The 18,971-nt window shown below is 37.8% G+C and overlaps 3 protein-coding genes across 5 annotated transcripts in view; 1 reads left to right on the top strand and 2 right to left on the bottom strand.

The window, feature by feature from the left end:
- LOC134817069 (uncharacterized) overlaps positions 1 to 18,971 on the bottom strand; it is a 109,358-nt gene that overhangs the window by 87,134 nt on the left and 3,253 nt on the right. The gene's annotated exons all lie outside the window — the stretch shown is intronic.
- On the bottom strand, positions 5,580 to 17,965 carry LOC134816581 (potassium voltage-gated channel subfamily D member 3-like). Of its 3 annotated transcripts, none has more exons than XM_063825492.1 (6): positions 17,776 to 17,965; positions 17,070 to 17,186; positions 8,200 to 8,353; positions 7,988 to 8,056; positions 7,056 to 7,865; positions 5,580 to 6,505 (listed from the first exon to the last, which is right to left on the bottom strand). In XM_063825492.1, exons 1-6 carry the CDS (start codon positions 17,795 to 17,797, stop codon positions 6,301 to 6,303), a joined length of 1,377 nt encoding a protein of 458 aa, XP_063681562.1. In that variant the 5' UTR covers positions 17,798 to 17,965; the 3' UTR covers positions 5,580 to 6,300. The 3 variants fall into 3 exon arrangements, 2 of the variants coding, with proteins under 2 accessions (XP_063681562.1, XP_063681563.1); XM_063825493.1 differs by having other exon boundaries at positions 5,581 to 6,505; positions 17,130 to 17,186; XR_010160422.1 differs by lacking the exon at positions 17,070 to 17,186 and having other exon boundaries at positions 6,091 to 6,164; positions 6,237 to 6,505.
- LOC134816807 (uncharacterized) lies at positions 10,754 to 14,369 on the top strand. Its single transcript, XM_063825801.1, has 2 exons — positions 10,754 to 10,947; positions 13,094 to 14,369. Exons 1-2 carry the CDS (start codon positions 10,754 to 10,756, stop codon positions 14,367 to 14,369), a joined length of 1,470 nt encoding a protein of 489 aa, XP_063681871.1.

The raw sequence follows: 18,971 nt of genomic DNA, 5'->3' as shown, positions 1-18,971 counted from the left end.
TATGTATTATGTTATTATGCTATTTAAGTATTTACTGTTGATGTAAGTTGGTAATCACAGGCACCGTCTCAGTCAACAACAAAAAAAACACATACCTTGTCTGTACGACAATACCACTCAGGGAATATCAGGGAGTAGCTGGAGCAGCTGTGCTTGTAAATATTAATTGATTATCATTATGAGAAAGGAAGCCATGTTCGGGAGTTACTATCCTTATAAGTGTTTTCTATAAGTGTTTTCGGAATCAAAATTAGTAAATTTTTCCCATGAGGAAGTGTTAAAAGTTTAAGTGTAATTACTGCAACGTTGTTAACACCCCAGTAGCTACCAGGCTACTACACCTCTCCTTCAACCGATAATCAGACACAATGCTATTGTTCACTCGGTTAGCTCTGACCAGACTTCATAATTTCTGCCCAATTTCATGACAAGCAGTAATTTCAATATTTACAAATATTTACCAATACCATGTGCCTTTACCGTGTTTTTGGCGGGGCCTGAGAAGCACGAAAACAGAGCAACTCCAGGCGTGAACGTGTCAATATCAAATATATCAAATATTTAGGAATTCGTCAAAATAGCAACATAGTTTCAAGCCGAGTCCGGGCAAGGTCGATTATACCGAACCCAAATGAGATGCCGCAGCGGCTGGCTGTGTGCGGTTATTACTTCACAGCAGTACAATAGCGACTGTTACTTCCACTAGCCAGAGACAGGGTAAACAATGATTATCAAGTGGCTGTTCTGAGGTTATATAATATGCAGTGCAGGTAGCTAGCCTTTACCTCTGCAGTAAGGTTATGATACAGAATAGTTCTATCAGATTGAGTTCCATTACTAATATGCCACCCCACACAATCCAAGGAAATGAGCGTTGAAATTATTCTCCGAATGATTAGTGGCTAGCATTTACTAACACTTAAATCAGGAGATATGCTTATAATATGCTAATTTCTGGTTAATTATCAACCTGTCTGCAGGTTGGAATGTGAGAAATGAGTATTAGTTTCCTGTTAATGAGTTTAATGAAGGAGTATTAGGAGTCGTGTGCTGACTTTCGGTATCATGTTTTCCTTTTGGCTCATTATTTCCTATTCGGGGTACTTTCTTATGACCCTATATGCAAATACCCACTGTAAATGGCTTATAATCGATAAGAAATCTGCAATCTTGCAGCGTAGCAGATGCAGCAATGCGTCTGGATATGAATCTCCTGAAATTAACATCACGTATTACCGTATGATTTAGCGAGTTTTACGAGTTACTGAAATTAAATGTCAATAAAACGAATCATTTCGTCCGGTCTTGAACGGTCTGTTAAAAGACAAAATTCAACCGACACTTTAGCATTATCGGATTCAGTGATCCTTATATAATCAAAATTTAGAGCAGCCGGGATTTCGGAAACAGAAGCAAGAAAGCGCCGATGTCAACGATGACAGATATGCTACCTAGATCAGAGTCACGTATGCTGCTTTTGCTTTGAAAGTGCGCTGAAATTCAGCGAAATCAGAAAACTTGGTCCGGTGAAAGCCGGTAGGGTTGGGTTGAGACTCGGCCGGTACTTAAGCCGGAAGATTTAGAAGATCATTCCTAGTTCCATTATATCCGTACCTCATTACGCAAGGCCAGTAATGCGAAAATAGAAACAACCTCGGAAACGGAAAGAAATGCACTGTTAAAACGTAATATTGTGTAACCCTAGAAACGGAGTGTAACCATGGCAACTAAAAGGTGACATGCCTGCAACATCGACTGCAACATCGACTGGGTTTGATCACTAGTCCACAGTCAGAATCGACGGAAATTTCGATCGAGGTTTGGCAAAAATTCCCGGCTCGGTCGTTTCCGATAGAAATCAGACCTGGAAAGGCTGCAACAATAGACTTTAAGCTATGTCAAAACATGATAGTAACGGAAATTTCACAGATCGCTCACCAGACTAATTAGTATTTATAGCCAACAACTAACAAGTCAACTTTATTTTTAGCAAGTCAAGTTTGGTTTCACTTTTCTGACCGTGGCTTTAATTAATAGTTAAAAGTTCTATAAGTCAGTAATGTTAGCCCCATGTCTTGCTACGCTTTGACCTTGTATCGACTTTAATTTGCTCTGTAAATACACTTCATAAAGCCTAATTCCTCCCAAGTATCAAAATGATCACACTGGCATAAACTCATCGAGACGTGACCTTTTCAAAATTCAAAGTATCAGCTCAAAAAAAACAATTTTCTAGAAACGAAAATACAATATTGTGCAGGATAGGGGCTTGCAAAAGAACTGCCTGTAACATAATACTAATAGTTGAAGATACGTCAAGATGTGGCAGCAACAGCAAAATCACAATCGTAACCAGTCAAGTTTAAGTTTATTTTTAGCATATCTAGTTTTCCCCGCTTTTCTGACCCAAGCTTTAAGTTAAAACTTTCGTCGGGCAGTAATTCATTTCTATTTCTGTTAGAGAGGAGAGTAAACGCAAGTTTACTCTACTAGTAGTAGTAGTAGTTTAGTTTAAAGAAGTAGTAGTTTAAAGAAACAGTATCAGTCAATTATCATAGCCTTATATTGTAAACATTTATTAAATAAATGTAACGCTTGAACTATTTTGCCGACTATGATTCGCTCTGTAAACTCAAATACTACGCATGGTTAAGCGTTGTATAATGTTACATAGTATTATAACATTGTCACTCAGCAGGTGGTATCTGTATAAACTTATGTATTCTGTGTAAAATTATCTTTATCCCGGTTACTGCGACAAATAAAAATGCTCTTATTATGAAAAGGAGTTTACTCGACGTTTCAATGTAACTACATCGTATTCATGATCTCAAATTATTTGTTATATAGTAGTGTTGAAAGTATTAAACACTACTATATAAACTTACAGAGGCAAAGATTCGAACATTTTCAAGACTGTCAATACCTGCGATGCGGTCTTTAAAGAGAACATTTCAAGCAACGTGAAAACAAGGTTTTGCAGAGTCAGCACCTCGTGCCGTATAATAGTTGCCAATTGCCATGGTAACAGCAGTACTAGTTGCCATGGAGTTACCATGGTAAAAGCAGTTACTACGAAACCCTGTGCAGTCCCAATACTCCGCAGAACTCAAACTCGCTGCTTTGCTGGAGAAATGACAGAGAGGTCTCCTCTCTGTGGGTGGTCATACAGTGGGTTGGCCCTGTTAAAGCTTCACGAATCTCAACATAGGTGACATAGGTAGGTAGATCCTGATCGGAAGCGGGAGTTATCAAAGCTTTAAAATACCTTCACGTAAAACAGACGCCAAACTGACTATTTAGTATTTATATCGTCAATACGTCTCGTGCTTGAAGCGAATGCTGCAGGGACTACATCGTGTGGAGATGACACTTGTTGAACTAGTAAATAACATCTGCTTTTCCTTCAGACCCTTAAAAGTGGAACTTTCAAACTGAGGTCCAGCTTTCAAACTAAAGTCCAGGTTTAACGACAGCCAAACGGACGATACACACTGCACCGTGCATTTAACCCTAGCTGTAGCGTCCCTTAACATCACGAAATGCAGAGACTCTCAAATAGCCGAATACGGGAGAATAGTTCGACATACAATAAATTAATAAAGCAGTAACCGTGGACGGTGTTCAATACGCGTAAGCTACGCCACTCAGTAAAATGTATTTAAAGTAGGTACTTGACGCAAGTACTGACGATCTATTCCAATTTCCAGCTCCCCGGCTCTACTTCAGCCGGTTTAACTATAAACCACACTACATCACAACAATCCGACTGATAAATAATGTTCCTATCAACTATCAGGATATGACACGGTATAAACCAACTAGAAATATAGCGTATTTACTCACTTAAACCGGTATATATCAATAAATATATAAATAAAGAGCCGCAAGCGGACGAGATAATATACTCTTGACGACTGGTGTATTCCAGCAGCAGTAGTTGTAGTACTCTACTAAAACAATTATTTGAAAATAAAACGTCACAATCTAGCAATATTATACCACTGGTAATATACTTCAGTGTGGGTTTGAGGAGGTTTCAAGTGCCGGAGGTCACTGCTTATCGTTGGATTTGAGAGCGACCTGTGCTTGAAACCAGCTCAACCGTCCACTATGTCAATAAGCAGCACTGAAGACAGCAGTAGTATAAAAAGCACTATAACTAGTATTATAGTTGTTGTACTAGTAGTAGTAGCAGGTGTAGCTGGTAACCGGTTAATGTGGCCACATTACTGGACCTGTAGCGTTATACTCATTACTCCTTAACAAGGTGACAAGTCTGGGAGGGTGAAGTCGAGGTGAAGTAGCCCTCTTCTGCTCTTCCTCACGGTCACCTCAGTAACTACGTGCTAGGAGCAAGGAGGCAGGTGAGTGGTGCTGGAAAAGAGGTTGAGGTGAATGTTGAGGTGTGCGGGGAAGTGGGGTAGGAATGGAGTAATTCTGTCAAATTAGAGATTGGGGAACTTGGTCAGCGTGATGGCAATATAATTTTAGCAGTATTAAGTCACTTTTCCTGGCAGAGGCAGTATTAGAGTATTAGAGCTGCTGTACGTATGATTTGAGTCTAGCCAGAATACAAAACTATGTAAAGATATTATACTTATAGCCCGCTTTACAGTGCCAAGCTAGATTAACTAGCCCTGAGTTGAGTCTAATTCTCTAGCAAGGACTGAGTATTGACCAATACCATCAAATAGTCTGCATTCCATTCGAGTGGAGAGGTCTAGTAGGCATAATTTCAGAGTTTAACTGCGGAGAAATCAGGTCACAGTTTTGTGAACTGATTTCTTTGCATAATTTTAGAGTTTTACTGCGGAGAAATTGTTGAATACAAGAGAGATCACTGTACTGTGAAATGATGGATTTAGACTGCCACACTTTGTTTCTACAGGTACTCACATGTGAAATAAGCACGTACACAGACTGTTACAACTATTTCAAAAACCAGTACCTGGTACCAGATCCTTAGTCAGTAAACCATGACATGACACAAAAATTTATAATCCCCAACTATGCAGAGACAAAACGAGAGAAAACAATTTTAATTTTTAATGGCTTATAACGCGACGATAGAAATCATTGACCAGTCAGCCAAGCCCTTGTCTGTATGAGGTGTGATAATTGAGCTAACAAAGAGATTCCATGCCTCTTCAAGACTATTGAAGTAGTGACCAACAGAATCTGTGGGAAGATTTTTGCGAAATGACCGCATAAAAAGCTCTGTATAAGCTGTTGACCACCATTCACCAAATGTATGAGTTATAGTTCGGTTGAAATTAATGGTTATCTGGTTTTCATTAAATTTCATAAGCAGTATCGTGCATAAATACTAAATAGTGTACAAATCTTGATACACAATGCAACGATATAAATCGAGCAAGCTCGTCATATAACTTTAAAAGTATAAAAACTATCGCTAGCTCAGTAAGCATAGCTCACTGCAGAATGAAACGCAGGAAATATTTGTGAAGGAGCAGTACCCACTACTCGACATTTAGGGTGTACGTGGGGGTTTAATTATTCGGGGCTGGGGTTAGTCTAGATACGTCGGGCGACTTCAAGAAAAACACAAAGGGTTTTAACTTATAACGTACAAAAGTATTATGTATCTCGTACAAACATATGACATAAAAGTTAAATCTGGGTGTGTCGTGATTGAATGCTTACAGTTTCAGCTTGCATGCTGCACAAGGGAAATCCCAATTAGAAAAACTAAAATGTCACAGCCCAGACTTTGAGAGCCCAACAAACTGTTTTTACACAGTGCAGATTGCAGAAACCCGATTAGAAATACTAACATGAAACATTCAACGGCACGACAAATATACTTTTTATCCCAAGTCCTTAGCCATTAACTAGTCATTAACTTGTCTACCGCTTACACTTTACTATACTACTAAAGTATTGAACTACTGATTTATTAGTCTCATATACATGGAGTCTAAAGCTCCATGCTCCGTCTTAAATTTCACGTCTGGTAACGAAGTGCACGTCAGGGTTCCCGGTTCAAATTATCTGCTCCTTCACTCATATCTTCATGTTCTGTTTCTTTTACCTGCATCAATGCCTCATGAGATAAAGTCAAGGACTGGTCACACATTTCAAGGACTGGTCGCATATTTTAGTTGCTAAGTTGCCAAGTTGGGTCCCTCCTACAATTCTTACTATACTATATTTATAACGTAAATATACGAAGAATTCACCTATATTTGTGCTGTCTTACTATGTGTCCAAACCAAATTGATATTTATAACTTATAGTGTTTCATATGAAGTAAATTCAACTTCAACTTTACACTCGTTATCCCCCGTTCTTTTGCATCATAGGAACAGTCTTGGTCATGGCCCCTTTCTGTTTTAGAGTTAGGGTCCTCTTTTTCTCGTATTGTTTGTTGAAAGTGCTGACAATGATTGTAAGGGGGAGAGCTAGGAACACCATGCTGACCCAGATGAAGAAAGTTGCGAAGATCTTGCCCACGAAGGACTCTGGATATATATCACCGTACCTGAAACAAACCACGTGTTAGGCGTTGTCATGGTGACAAACCACGAGTTAACCATGTGTTAGGCACTGTGGTGGGAGATTATCTCATGTTGAAGCTGTAGTGAAGCGTATAAAGCTTATTAATTTATTTCTATTAATGCCACCTATTAACTTAATTAAGGGATGGTGAAAAGGCTAGCCCCTAAATTTGTGTATTTAACGTCGTGGATCACAGTAATCGTGGTGGATGATAGACAATCTAATAATTTAAACTATCTTAATTTAATTTATAAAGCAATTAAAAAGTCATAAAAGACGCGTAAGTGTTAGACACGTTCATTACCTATTAACTTAAACAAGTGATGGCGGTAAATATAATCTACAAGCTATTATAGGTAATATGGGTCACGTGATTCACACGTGGGCAGGTGATGATAGTCACGTGGGCAGGTGATGATAGACACGTGAGAATTAGTGAGAGGTCTGAGTGAATGAGTGATTGAAGTGCTCTAACTAGACTAGTAGTTACCGTAGTTACGAGACTAGTTACCGTGGTAACTATCGTTACTTACCCGACAGTGCTCATGGTAACGATAGCCCACCACATACCATCCACCCCACTAGTAATGAGGTTACTTTCACTGCCTTCCTCCAGGTAGTAAAACACGACTCCAGCAACTGTAATGTTCATAGCCCAGACTATAACCAACATGGCCAACTCACTGACACTCTTCATCAGCACCTCCGCAATCAATTGCAAGCGTTTGTTCTTCTTTATCAGCTTCAACACTCGTGCTACACGTGCAATTCTGAGTACTTTCATGGACTCCAGTTTGGAGAAGTCGACTAAGAGCTCTATGTAAAAGGGGGCGATGGTGCATATATCGAGCCAACTAGCGGGGGACTTGAAGAACTCAAGCCTGGAAGGGTGAGCAAAAGCTCTTATAAGTACATCAAAAGTGAAGAAGACAACAGTTGCAGTTTCCAGAGCAAAGAAAAGCTTGCTTTCCATTGAGCCTGGGATATCTGAGACGGCGTGAATGTGAGGGATAGTCTCCACTAACATGGTTGCTATGGAGAGCAGAATAAACAACAGATCCGCCCACCCGTACACTTTGCCTATCAGATAAGTACTGGGATCTTCCAGCGTGTTGTGTATTTCACCCCTGATACTCGCGTATTTGCTCTTCTTCTTGATGGTATGTTCTCCTCCCTCCATCAGTTCCTGAGCATCAAACACGCTCATGATCTTGAAGAACTCCACGTTGTCATGGTGAAGTGGGGCAGGCACGTTAGGATGTGGGTATAGCTTGCCGTACAGGTAGAAATCAAAGATGCTCTCGAACGCGTCCCGGTGAGTGTCAAAGAAATACTCGTTATACCTGGGAGAGTAAGCATTTAGAAGAGATCAATGAAGAACACTAGTAATCGCGGTTACCTAGAACTAATTGCCCGTTTTAGTTTTTTTCTTTTTAATGTAGAAGCAGGACAATTTATCTTTTACCTGGGGTCCCAATAGTTCTCAATCTCGCCGGATCCCAACAGAGTTGTTGGGTACTGTTCCAGATAGCACCTGGAATTAAGGAGGTGTTTAACATAACCATATAAGGTAATATCACCATAGTATCACTACCATATAAGGTAATATTACCATAATAACACTAGTACTACAATATAAACCTGTACCTTTCTATACCGAAGGGTCTACAATAAAACCTGTCTATAATGAAGGGTCTCCCGGACACATTGATAGTAATGAGGTTGTCTCTAATAGCACTCTTAGGTCCGGCTTGGTATAACTTCTTGGTCAGAAGGGGTATCTTATCCACACACAGGATGTTATCTTTCATCTGCTCCTCAGTGCTGTGGTCTGAAAGTAGGGGGTTGTTGGAGAGTAAGATGATGTTTTGGTGTGAAAATAAACGGTTTGTTAAAAGAGAGTCACCTCATTTTCGTGAAGTATCATAGCTTTATTGGGTATTCACTATTTTCCTTTCATTCAAAGACAAGTAAAGTGAAACAGATTGTTCGTCACTGATTTTATGAAACGTAAAGTTGTTCTCCTATGGTTTTAACAGTTAGAGACTCGAGTACTCTGTGATACTGTTCAGAGTTTCCATGACAACTCAGTGATACTGTTCAGAGTTGTCATGACAACTCAGTGATACTGTTCAGAGTTGTCATGACAACTCATTACTCAGTGATACTGTTCAGAGTTGTCATGACAACTCAGTGATACTGAATTTAACGTTCTCCATTCCTGATTGTACGGTTAGAGACTCAAGTACTCAGTGATACTGTTCAGAGTTGTCATGACAACTCAGTGATACTGTTCAGAGTTGTCATAACAACTCAGTGATACTGTTCAGAGTTGTCATGACAACTCAGTGATACTAACAACTCTGAGCAGAGCATTATGTCTCCTCAGAATATTCTATATAACAAGAAAGTTATATTCAGCAACACTTGAATTAACTTATAATACCATACGTTTATTTATTAATGTTATAGTCCTGTTTTTACTATTTAAAACTTGCAATAAGTGGACTGTCAACAATTAATAACTCCTTGTGGTAAATATAGTCATTGTTGTGTTCGGTCAGTACACACTAACCCGCTGTAAGTTTGCATACGATTGTATAACGTTATAGAAAAAATTGGTATTTATTCAAAATATTTAAAAGATGCCAACGTTTTTACTTAAATCATTAATTAAAGCAGCCTATTATCCTTAATACTTACTTTGGTATACGGGTGATATCCCGTACATTGTACATATAAATCGTCTACTTCCCCTTATTAAAAGTTAAAACTAAAGATCTTGAGTGAATTTTTAATGAAAAGTATGGAGCGTGACAACTTTAATTCTTGAAAGATGTCTGATTGTCGTAGAGTAAGGATAGGACAATATGTAAGTTTTTACTGTAACTTTGTAAAGTACAGAATTATGACATGGTAGTACATTTAGCATTTCAGAGTCAATCAAAGCGTGACTCTAGCATAGAGAAGTAGAAAAGATTTGTAGTGAATCTCTGCAAAGTGCTTAATATGACTATTACGTAGAGCTAAAACAAAGAATAAGTGTTGAGGTGAAAGTTGTAACAACCTGCAACCTGCAACCTGCAACCTCTACAGAACAGGACGCTTTATAAACCTGCCCCTTCTCCAATTCAGCATCATAATCTGAATCCAGCCTTTACTAAAACTATACCTAGTAGAAATGAAGCTCGTTCTTATCCTTGCCCTGTTTGGTGCCTCGCTGGCAAAGGAATCCTGTCTGAAAGCTGTCCTGCGATCTCCCAAAGAAACCCTGAAGCTGTATGACAACTTCAAGGTAGAGCAACACCTCGCGTTCAACCAGGTGGAGGATAGACTGAGGTTCCGACTTTAATTCCGGGAGAACGATGAGATGGTAGCAGATGCGAACTCTGTGGACGAAGAAACTGCCGTGTTTGCAGCTGAACTTCTTTTCTACAATGACTGAATCGGAGCAGATCTCATACAGAGGTCTGTAACAGGACACAACAAGAACGCTAAACCTGTTTTGACGAGCAGTGGAGAAGCTGATGCACCTGCAAGCAAACTCTGGACAGATGAAGGAAAGGTCACGGAAGTTTATAATAACGGGAGCTGCGGATCTTGCTGGACCTGGGGAGCTGTTGGTGGACTGGAGACGAGATATGCTGTGGAATCTGGTGTCCTGAGGAAGTTCGCTGAGCAGGAGTACTTGGACTGTGTGTACGAGGGATCTAGAGACAGTTGCAACGGTGGATGGCCTGATGAATGCTACGAGTACTCAGCCAGTAACGGGGAAAGACTGGCTGGCAAAGCTGACTACCCTTACACAGAGAGAGACGGCGTCTGTCAAGGCTCCAGAACCCCAGAACCCCAGACGCTATGATAGCTGCTAAAATCAGAGGAGCAGTGAAAGTAGGAGGCACTGGATAAGCTAACATCGAAGCTCTGGCTTCGGGTTCTGTCTCTGTGGCCTTTGAAGTGACATACAGCTTCCAGTTTTACTTTAGCGGCATCCTCAGGGACGAAACATGCACAGGTTGGCCCAACCATCCTGTCACAGCTGTCGGTTACACTGAGGATTACGTACTGGTTAAGAACTCCTGGGGATCCAGCTGGGCAGACAAAGGATTGTTAAGTTCGCAAGAAATCACCACAACTGTAACCTATGGGAGTACAGCAGCTACCCTAAACTTGCCTCAACTGGTTCCTCTGATACCGGAGGGTTATAACAGAGCAGCTGACTATAACGCGGATGGTGATGGGAGTGGTCCTGCTCCAGATCAAGACTGCGAGGACTCCTACACGGAAACTTGTCAAGAGTGGTGGTGCACACTGCACATACGAGCATATTGTTAAGGGCTACTGCCAGAAGACTTGTGGAAACTGCGATGGCAGCTGTAAGGGGTGTCCTTCCGGCACCATCAAGTGCTCTGACGGAGTCTACAGGCATGAACACATGTGTCGTTAGAATCGCATAATAACCTTCTTTGTATTAATGTTCTTACTTCATTAATTTATTGATCCAAGAAGGCTTGAAATAAGATTTTAAATTAAATAAAGCTGTGATGATTTTCACTTTTTGCCAATTAGAACGGTATTGAATCATAACAGCTGTACTTTAAATTCAACTACGATTAAAAAAATTTAACTACGATGTTGTCAAATCTGGCTAAATATTTAAAGATAGAAGACGATCGAGTTTAAAAATGGAAAATTAAATTCACTGATCTCGCCTAAGAAAATACTGACATTGGCACTCTGGCAGTAAGACTAAAAACAAGCATTAAGAAATATAACAGCCGCCTTCATCGTGAACAGCAATAAAACATAAATCTGGCCTTAAATACGACCGAACTTTAGGCCGGTCTTCAGTCTGAACCAACCCTGATCTCCGTCCTCCAACCCTCAATGTCTTGTTAAACATTCTACGTATGCATGGTACGGATATCCAACTTGAATTTTGAATTATTGACATCGCATTTAATGTTATTGGCATTAGCAGTGAGTCTTCAGACTCACTGTCCTCAGAAATAGGACAACCTTCTCGATTTTGAACAGCAATGAAACATAAATATCTGGGTTTAAGGCCTTGAGTACGACCAAACTTTAGGCTGGTCTTCAGTCTTGACGGGGTCTCAGGCCATCAATTCTTTGTTAAACTTTCTACGTGCATGGTACGGAGAGGATATCTACTGAGTTTAACAGAGTAACAGGTTATCCCTTATTGGCATATCCAACTTGAATTTAAAGTTATCGATATTACATGTTAACTTTCAAGTTATCGTTGTTATTGCATTTAAAGTTATCGATATTGTAATTAAAGTTATCGATATCGCATTGAAAGTTATGGAAGTTGTATTTAGAAGTTCAACTTTTAAGTGGTATGGAGCTGTGGTCATTATATTTTGTAATTCGGAAAGACACCCAAAGTTTGATTTCAACATTATAAAGCTTTTTAATATTTATGTCTGTCTAATGTCTAGCAGCCTTATTAATTCGAGCTAACCTGAGCACACGGACATAAAGGACGCCATCACTGGGGTGAGGGGGAGTCTGGATTTTTAAACCTCTAACTGTTACTGCCTTGTACTTGTAGACGTCTAGTGGCCACCAGCGATATGGAGGGTTTTTTAAAGCAACTTAATAACGAACAGAAGTGTAAATATCAAGTCTGGTACCTGGTGATGTAGTGTAAATTGGAATATGAGCAATTTTAAGTGCGCTTACTACTTTAATATTAGGTGCAAATTGCAATAACCGAGTTTACGAGTAATTGTTATTGTTACTTTATTTTATTGATCCAGGAAGGCAATAAATATCATCATTAAACCGTAACTGAGTGATAACTGTACTTAGAAATTATATGTTACGCTTCAAAATCTACAAACAAATTTAAAGGCAGAACACGGGTTTATGTTTAAAAGCTGGACAGCTCGGTAGAAAGCCCGGACGGAATTACACCGTGGAATTCAACGGCGCTGTGTCGGACTTTTTCGTACTATTAGTACGCCCCGTTGGATACATAATTGATAGCTTTTCTTGATATTGCTCTATAATTACATTTATATCTCTCCCGGCCATTGGTTCCGAGATTTGGTTGATCTTTGTTTTCTTGGGCGCCCTCCTTGAAGTCTTGTTGTTGTACATACATCTCCTGATTTATCCTGTATTTACCTGTTTATTTCATTTTCTGGCGTGAGCTGTCCGCCATGCTACGGTACGAGAAACAGCGGCAGTGCAAGATCCGGTTCTAAGAGATTTTTATGGTCGCGAAGAATCTCGCCAGGCTACACTGCGTCGGTGGGAGAACTATTTAGGTTCATGACATCTAACGCCCGCCCAATCATGGCAGCCCCATGACAATAGGTTGATGTCCGACCCGTTGTCCTTGGCCTATCTCGAGTCGTTGGGTCTAGGCGGAAACGCCGAAAGGGATGATGTTACCTTCTTGACTTAAACGTAATGGTAAATTTTTCTCAAAATCCTTGAATAAATGGGTAACCCCTAGTAATGTCTTTTCTAGCACTTTTAGATGTTGCAATGGTAGAGGTTGTCTCACTTGCAACAGTTTTAATCCTTTTAATACATTTAGGAGCAGTACTTTTAATAATGATTTTATCTTTGGACATACAAATTTTATATTTAATTGTAAAACTAATAATGTTATTTATGTTATTTATGTTATTACCTGTTCTACCTGTAAAAAACAATATGTTGGAGAAACAACTCAACCACTTCATAAAAGAGTCAATGGCCACAGAAATTGTGTCAAAGCCAAATCATCCACATTTTTATATGAACATTTTAATATTCCTGGTCACGTCTTCTCAGATGCTTCCATACAGATTGTAGATTATGTTGATTCTGACATGTCCACTGATGTCAAAAATGATTTACTTCTCCTGGAGGATTACTGGATAGAGAAGCTTGGGACAGCATTCCCTCTTGGTCTTAATGACAAGAAGAAAGGAACGGGCAACATCTCCCAAGATCGGGTTATGAATTATTTTAGTGGACAGATTGCTCGATACAAACGTGGCAGAGGGAATGGAAAGAAGAAAGTTCAGCCTAAGAAGTCTCTGGATACCATAGAGTCTGATATTAACAGGCTGAAAGATAACATCTCTTCAGAACATTCCATATACAAAACATTAAAATGTTATAGCTTATCAGATTTAGACACTCTCTACTCTTTGAGTCAATATAATTCAGGATTGATTTACAACGTATGTTCCTCTTTCTGTTCAACATTTTCCCCCAAATACCATCAGAACAAATCTGAATCCAGTAATAGAGAATTTATAATTGTTCCATTTAATTGCAAATTCATTGATAATCTTAACCTAAAATCTATTTTCTCTGACACTTCAGTCATTGATTTGCTTCCCATTTTGATTCAGTCTTTTACACCATTACAGATTTATTATGAGTATAATGATCCTATAAGTCTTTCTATTTGTAACTATGCTTCATTCTTAAAGAAACTTTCTATTTCTGATATTAAATCTATTTTAGGTAGTCCATGCGATTGTCACTCCTCCCCTTTCAATTATCCTCCTCATGGACATGTAGTTACTGGTAATTTAGATATTGTTGATAATGTTGAACTTAGGGAAGTACTTTCCTACGGTTGTAAATACAGAATTCCCACATTTAAATCTCCAGATGAGATATATATGTCAGTTACCGAAGCTGTCGATAAATTTATAAAATCAAAAAGTAGTAAGTACTGTCAAAAAGAAGTAAAGTTCAGCGATTGGAAGGAAAAAGTGTTATCAATAGTTTCCAATCGTATTGAATATTACAAGAAAAACTTTCCTGAAACATTTGAAATAAAAGAAAACTCAAAACACACTGGAAAAAGATGATGTTAAAAGAAGTCTTAAATTGCTGAAAAGTAAATACATTATTTGTAGTATCGACAAAGCTTCTGGTAATTTTTCATTTATTTGTAAAAAGTTTTATGTAAAAACTCTTGTCAATGAAATGGGTTTTGATCCTAATACTCTAGAATGTATAGGTAATGATACATATAAACCCTGTAGCGAAGACGAGACTCATTATGTCAATAAAATATCTGAGAGTCTAAAGGAGAGATTTAATGTACAAGTTGAAGATAAAAACTTGCGACTAGCACGCATCTTCTGGAACCCTAAGCTTCATAAGAACCCTTACAAGGCGAGGTTCATTGCAGGTGCCCGTTTTTGCGTTACGAAACAACTTAACGTCCAAGTTAACTGTTGTCTGAAACTTTTGAGGAAATACTTCAAGAAATACTGCGAGGCAATCTACAACAACAGCGGTATAAACATGTTTTGGAGCATAGATTCCTCAAGTGAATTCCTTGAAGCTATCAAAAATAGCGATGTTTATAATATACAAGTATATGATTTTACTACTCTTTATACCAGATTAGACTTGATTGAAGTAGAGAATATGATTAATGAAGTTGTTGATTTAATATTTTCAGACCGTAATAGATATATTTGTATTTCTAAAAGAGACAGTAATACATGTTTCTTTTCCAATAAAACCTATGATTGTCATGCCTGCTTTAGTCAAGATGACCTAAAAGAGGCTGTTAAATTTATTATTTATAACACTTATGTCGTCTTCGGTGGGATTGTATTCATACAAACCAAGGGTATTCCTATGGGTGGAAATTCAAGTTCCCCTATAGCTGATCTCACTGTTGGCAAAAAGGAATTTAATTATATGAAACGTTTACTTCAGGAAAAGAAAATGGGATTAGCAAAGATATTATCCAATAATAAACGATATGTTGACGATTTATCTATTATTAACTACCTTTACTTTCATAAATTGATTAAAGATATTTATCCTAATTCATTGGAGATGGAGCGAGCTGGTTCCAATAATAAAATCATTAACTACCTTGATTTAAATATTAATATTTCCACAGAAGGACTAGAAATATCAGTGTATAACAAAACTGATGATTTTAATTTTCATGTTGTATCCCTTACATTTCCTCACAGTAACATCCCAACCGAGGTTGGCTACAACGTTTTTTCAAGTCAAGTTCTTAGATATGGTAATGTTTGCACTAGATTGGATATCTTTACCTCCCATCTTCACAAAATATTAAAAATTCTAATTGATAGAGGATATAGCCGTGATAGACTGATTAAAGGCATTAAACGTTGTCTGAGGAAATATGATAACGTTTTCAGGAAAGTCGGTATTCTAGATGACCGTAACATTATTAAAGAACTCCCCTGATATCTTTTGATTTATTGAAACACGGGTACTAACTCTGCTAAACTGAACAAATTCTGAAACTTAGGTGAATAAGTGTACAACGTGCTAAACCGAAGTTCAGACTGACCAGTGAAAATGGGCGAGCGTACCAAGTGTCATTTTAATTAGAAGTTTTAGTCAGTGATTTATTATTGAAGCTTGTAATTACAATATCTAATGCTCCTATAAATACTTTAATTAATTGTTTTTCCCGTTATTCTTTTTCCTTCCTCTTTTCCTTGTCATCCCCTTTAGTTTTAAGATTCTTGCTATAAATGGCTACAGCTAACACTATTAATGCTAAGTACCAAACAACAAGTGGGAGGTGGATCGTTGGTACCATTAAATCGATTTAACACCGCAATTCCAGTCGCAAGCCTGGGACAACTACTAGCATAGTCACAACATCTACAAAGCTGCCATATAGCCTGACTGACAATTTTCTCGACTGACTGACAATGTTTCTTCTTTTTCCCCATTTAGAATACAAAGATTAGTACATTTTAGCTTATGATTAATATTATATTTTTACCTATAGTTTACTTAGATTAGTAGAACCCTCCTTTTATTGTTACATACACATAATAATTCCGCAGTAATTAGATCTTATAAAGTGTATTAATATGTACTTAACATAAGTATTAAATGGTTCACCAGGTTGTTTTATGTTACCCACAATTTCAACATCGACTGTGCGAGATGCTTTCCATTTATGTCAGTCATTCATAACTCCAAAAGGCACTCACGTCCCAACTGGGTACATATTATCACGAAATCGCTTCCTTTTTGATAATTTAAGGGGGCCATGACTTTGAAGGCCTGAAGGGCCTAATGAAAAAGTGTCGCCGGTATGTTGTCGAGTTAACCTTCCTAATAGTTCCGCAGTAATTGGATCTTATAAAGTGTAAAATGTTAAATTTTCCACTATCTACGTATTAAGGCAACGAAGGTGGTTGATAATATCTGGTATAAATCGATAGAATATTTTTTCTTGGTTTGCTACAAGACAACAATTTGAGTATCCCACAAACCGATTAGTAATTAACAAATTATCTAACTCTAAGCAGAACTCAGTTAAATCAAGTTTGTAAGAAGCCATGGAATTGTTGAGTACTTCCATTTATATGATTTTATTTATATGATAACTTAATGATTATGCAGTTGCATGCGAGTACTTCACTGGTTTTGTAAAACATTATTTGTTACTGTTGTTCTATGCATGACACTGTGGCAACGTGTTTATAAACTTTAAACAAGATACATGCTGTTTCTCTAAACTGTATGCTAAAGTTTACGATTATCTTCACCATTGTTAGCCACAGGTGTCAGATTCACATTTTCTGAACTCAATTTTCCGTCATAATCACCTCTCCCACAACTACACCATGTGGGGCTATAATCATTATCATCATTTTGTATATTTCCTGAGAAAGTGCATTATCATAACCATCATGTTTTATATTTCCTGAGAAAGACAGTCATGCAGTTACTTAATTTCAAGCATTTATTGAATTTAAAAAGTTGAAGGTATCAAAAGTCTCAAGAATCCATGAATATGCTATACTGGAAATTGAAATGAATGACGAAGAATGTTTATATATTTACGTAAAACACACCGTATGATATGATTTATATTTATTATTATTATGATTTATATCAAAGTTTTAAATCTGAGTAGTGCCTGGAATGATACTATGGTGGCCATAACAACAAACAAAATTCAGAAGTTGCCAATAGACCTTAGAGCTACCAATAACTTTTTACAGTTGTGGAACACAACAAGAAAATTTAAAATAATCTTGTGCGTTTCTAACCGAAATTAACTTTAAGGAGGCTTCTGAATTTTGAAACAACCATTTAAATATACAATCCTTCCATTGAACTCAATCAATATAGCAATATCTGTCAAATAATATATTATATAATAATATAGCAAATCTCCTAAATCATCTAAACGAAGACCCTAGACTTTAAATCTGAGCTGATAGATTAAAATGAAAGTTATCCGCTCACCATTGGCTCGACCCCCATGCATTTCTCCGTCCTTTCTGTTTCCCTTTCTGTTTCTGTTTCTGTTTCTGTTTCTGTTTCTGTTTCTGTTTCTGTTTCTGTTTCTGTTTCTGTTTCTTCTTCCTTCTCCCTAGTTTTCAGTTCTTTAGATACCTCCTTTTTCTGTAGGCTGATTACTCTCTTTATTCATGCTACAAGATTGAAACATGGTTTAAAGTTTTAATACTTTCAACGCAACTATGTAATAAATAATTTGAGCTGATCATTATGTAGTATGTAATCAGGGCGACAAGCTTGAAACTGACTGGAAGGGGTTCGTAATCCGGAATCCCCAGCATAGCAAACCTATTTTTCATTTGTTGATGTTCTAAAACATCCTGTGGGTAAGTAAGAATACTCCGAGTTACAAACGGTAAACAGTGCATGCACGCTTTATGTGATATTAGTGATACTTAGTGATACTCAATGATGCTTAGTGGTTTCGTGGATGTGCCAAAAAAGGAAACTGAAACAAATGTATTATATAAAAATATAACAACTGAATCGGATATCAAACCATGCTAAGAGAGACTGAGATCTCATTTGCGGCATACGATGGTCAAACGTCAGAATTGTACCGGAGGATTAAGGAAGAAAACGCTATTTAAATATGTACTTAACATAAGTATTTAACGGTTCACCAGGTTGTTTTATGTTACCCACAATTTCAACATCAACTGTGCGAGATGCTTTCCATTTATGTCCCAATTGTGGGATCTGTCAAATTTTAGGTTAAAACTGGATCCTGAAGACACACTGAAAGGCGACGGTCTAGCTTGCCAACACTGTGAAAAGGAAGCAAGCTATTAAAAAGTATAAAGTTAATTTCCGTCATGGCCTGATAAGGAACTGTTTATCATATCAACTGATATCTTGTTATTACGGATATAATCGAACGAGAAGAAGGATAGTTTGTTAGGAGAACAATTGTCTAAGCCAATATCAGAGTTTATACTAGTACTTAGACCCATAAAGAGGGCCTGAAATTAAATATTAGATCTCATAATATTTCAAGCAAGTGGCTGATTTATGGCAATTAAGCTCATTTATTATAAAATATGTTGCGCATATTTCGATATCGATATCGATCATAGATTTAGAGGCGGTTGAATAACCTTAATTAAATTAACAATTACCGCTCCAAAAGTCTATATTCTAGT

Source organism: Bolinopsis microptera, chromosome 6 (assembly GCF_026151205.1).
Source record: "Bolinopsis microptera isolate Bmic1 chromosome 6, MBARI_Bmic_1.0, whole genome shotgun sequence".
In the NCBI taxonomy this organism is placed as follows: Eukaryota; Metazoa; Ctenophora; class Tentaculata; order Lobata; family Bolinopsidae; genus Bolinopsis; species Bolinopsis microptera.
Note: the sequence above shows the minus strand (reverse complement) of the source record. Positions and strands in the feature narration are given on the sequence as shown.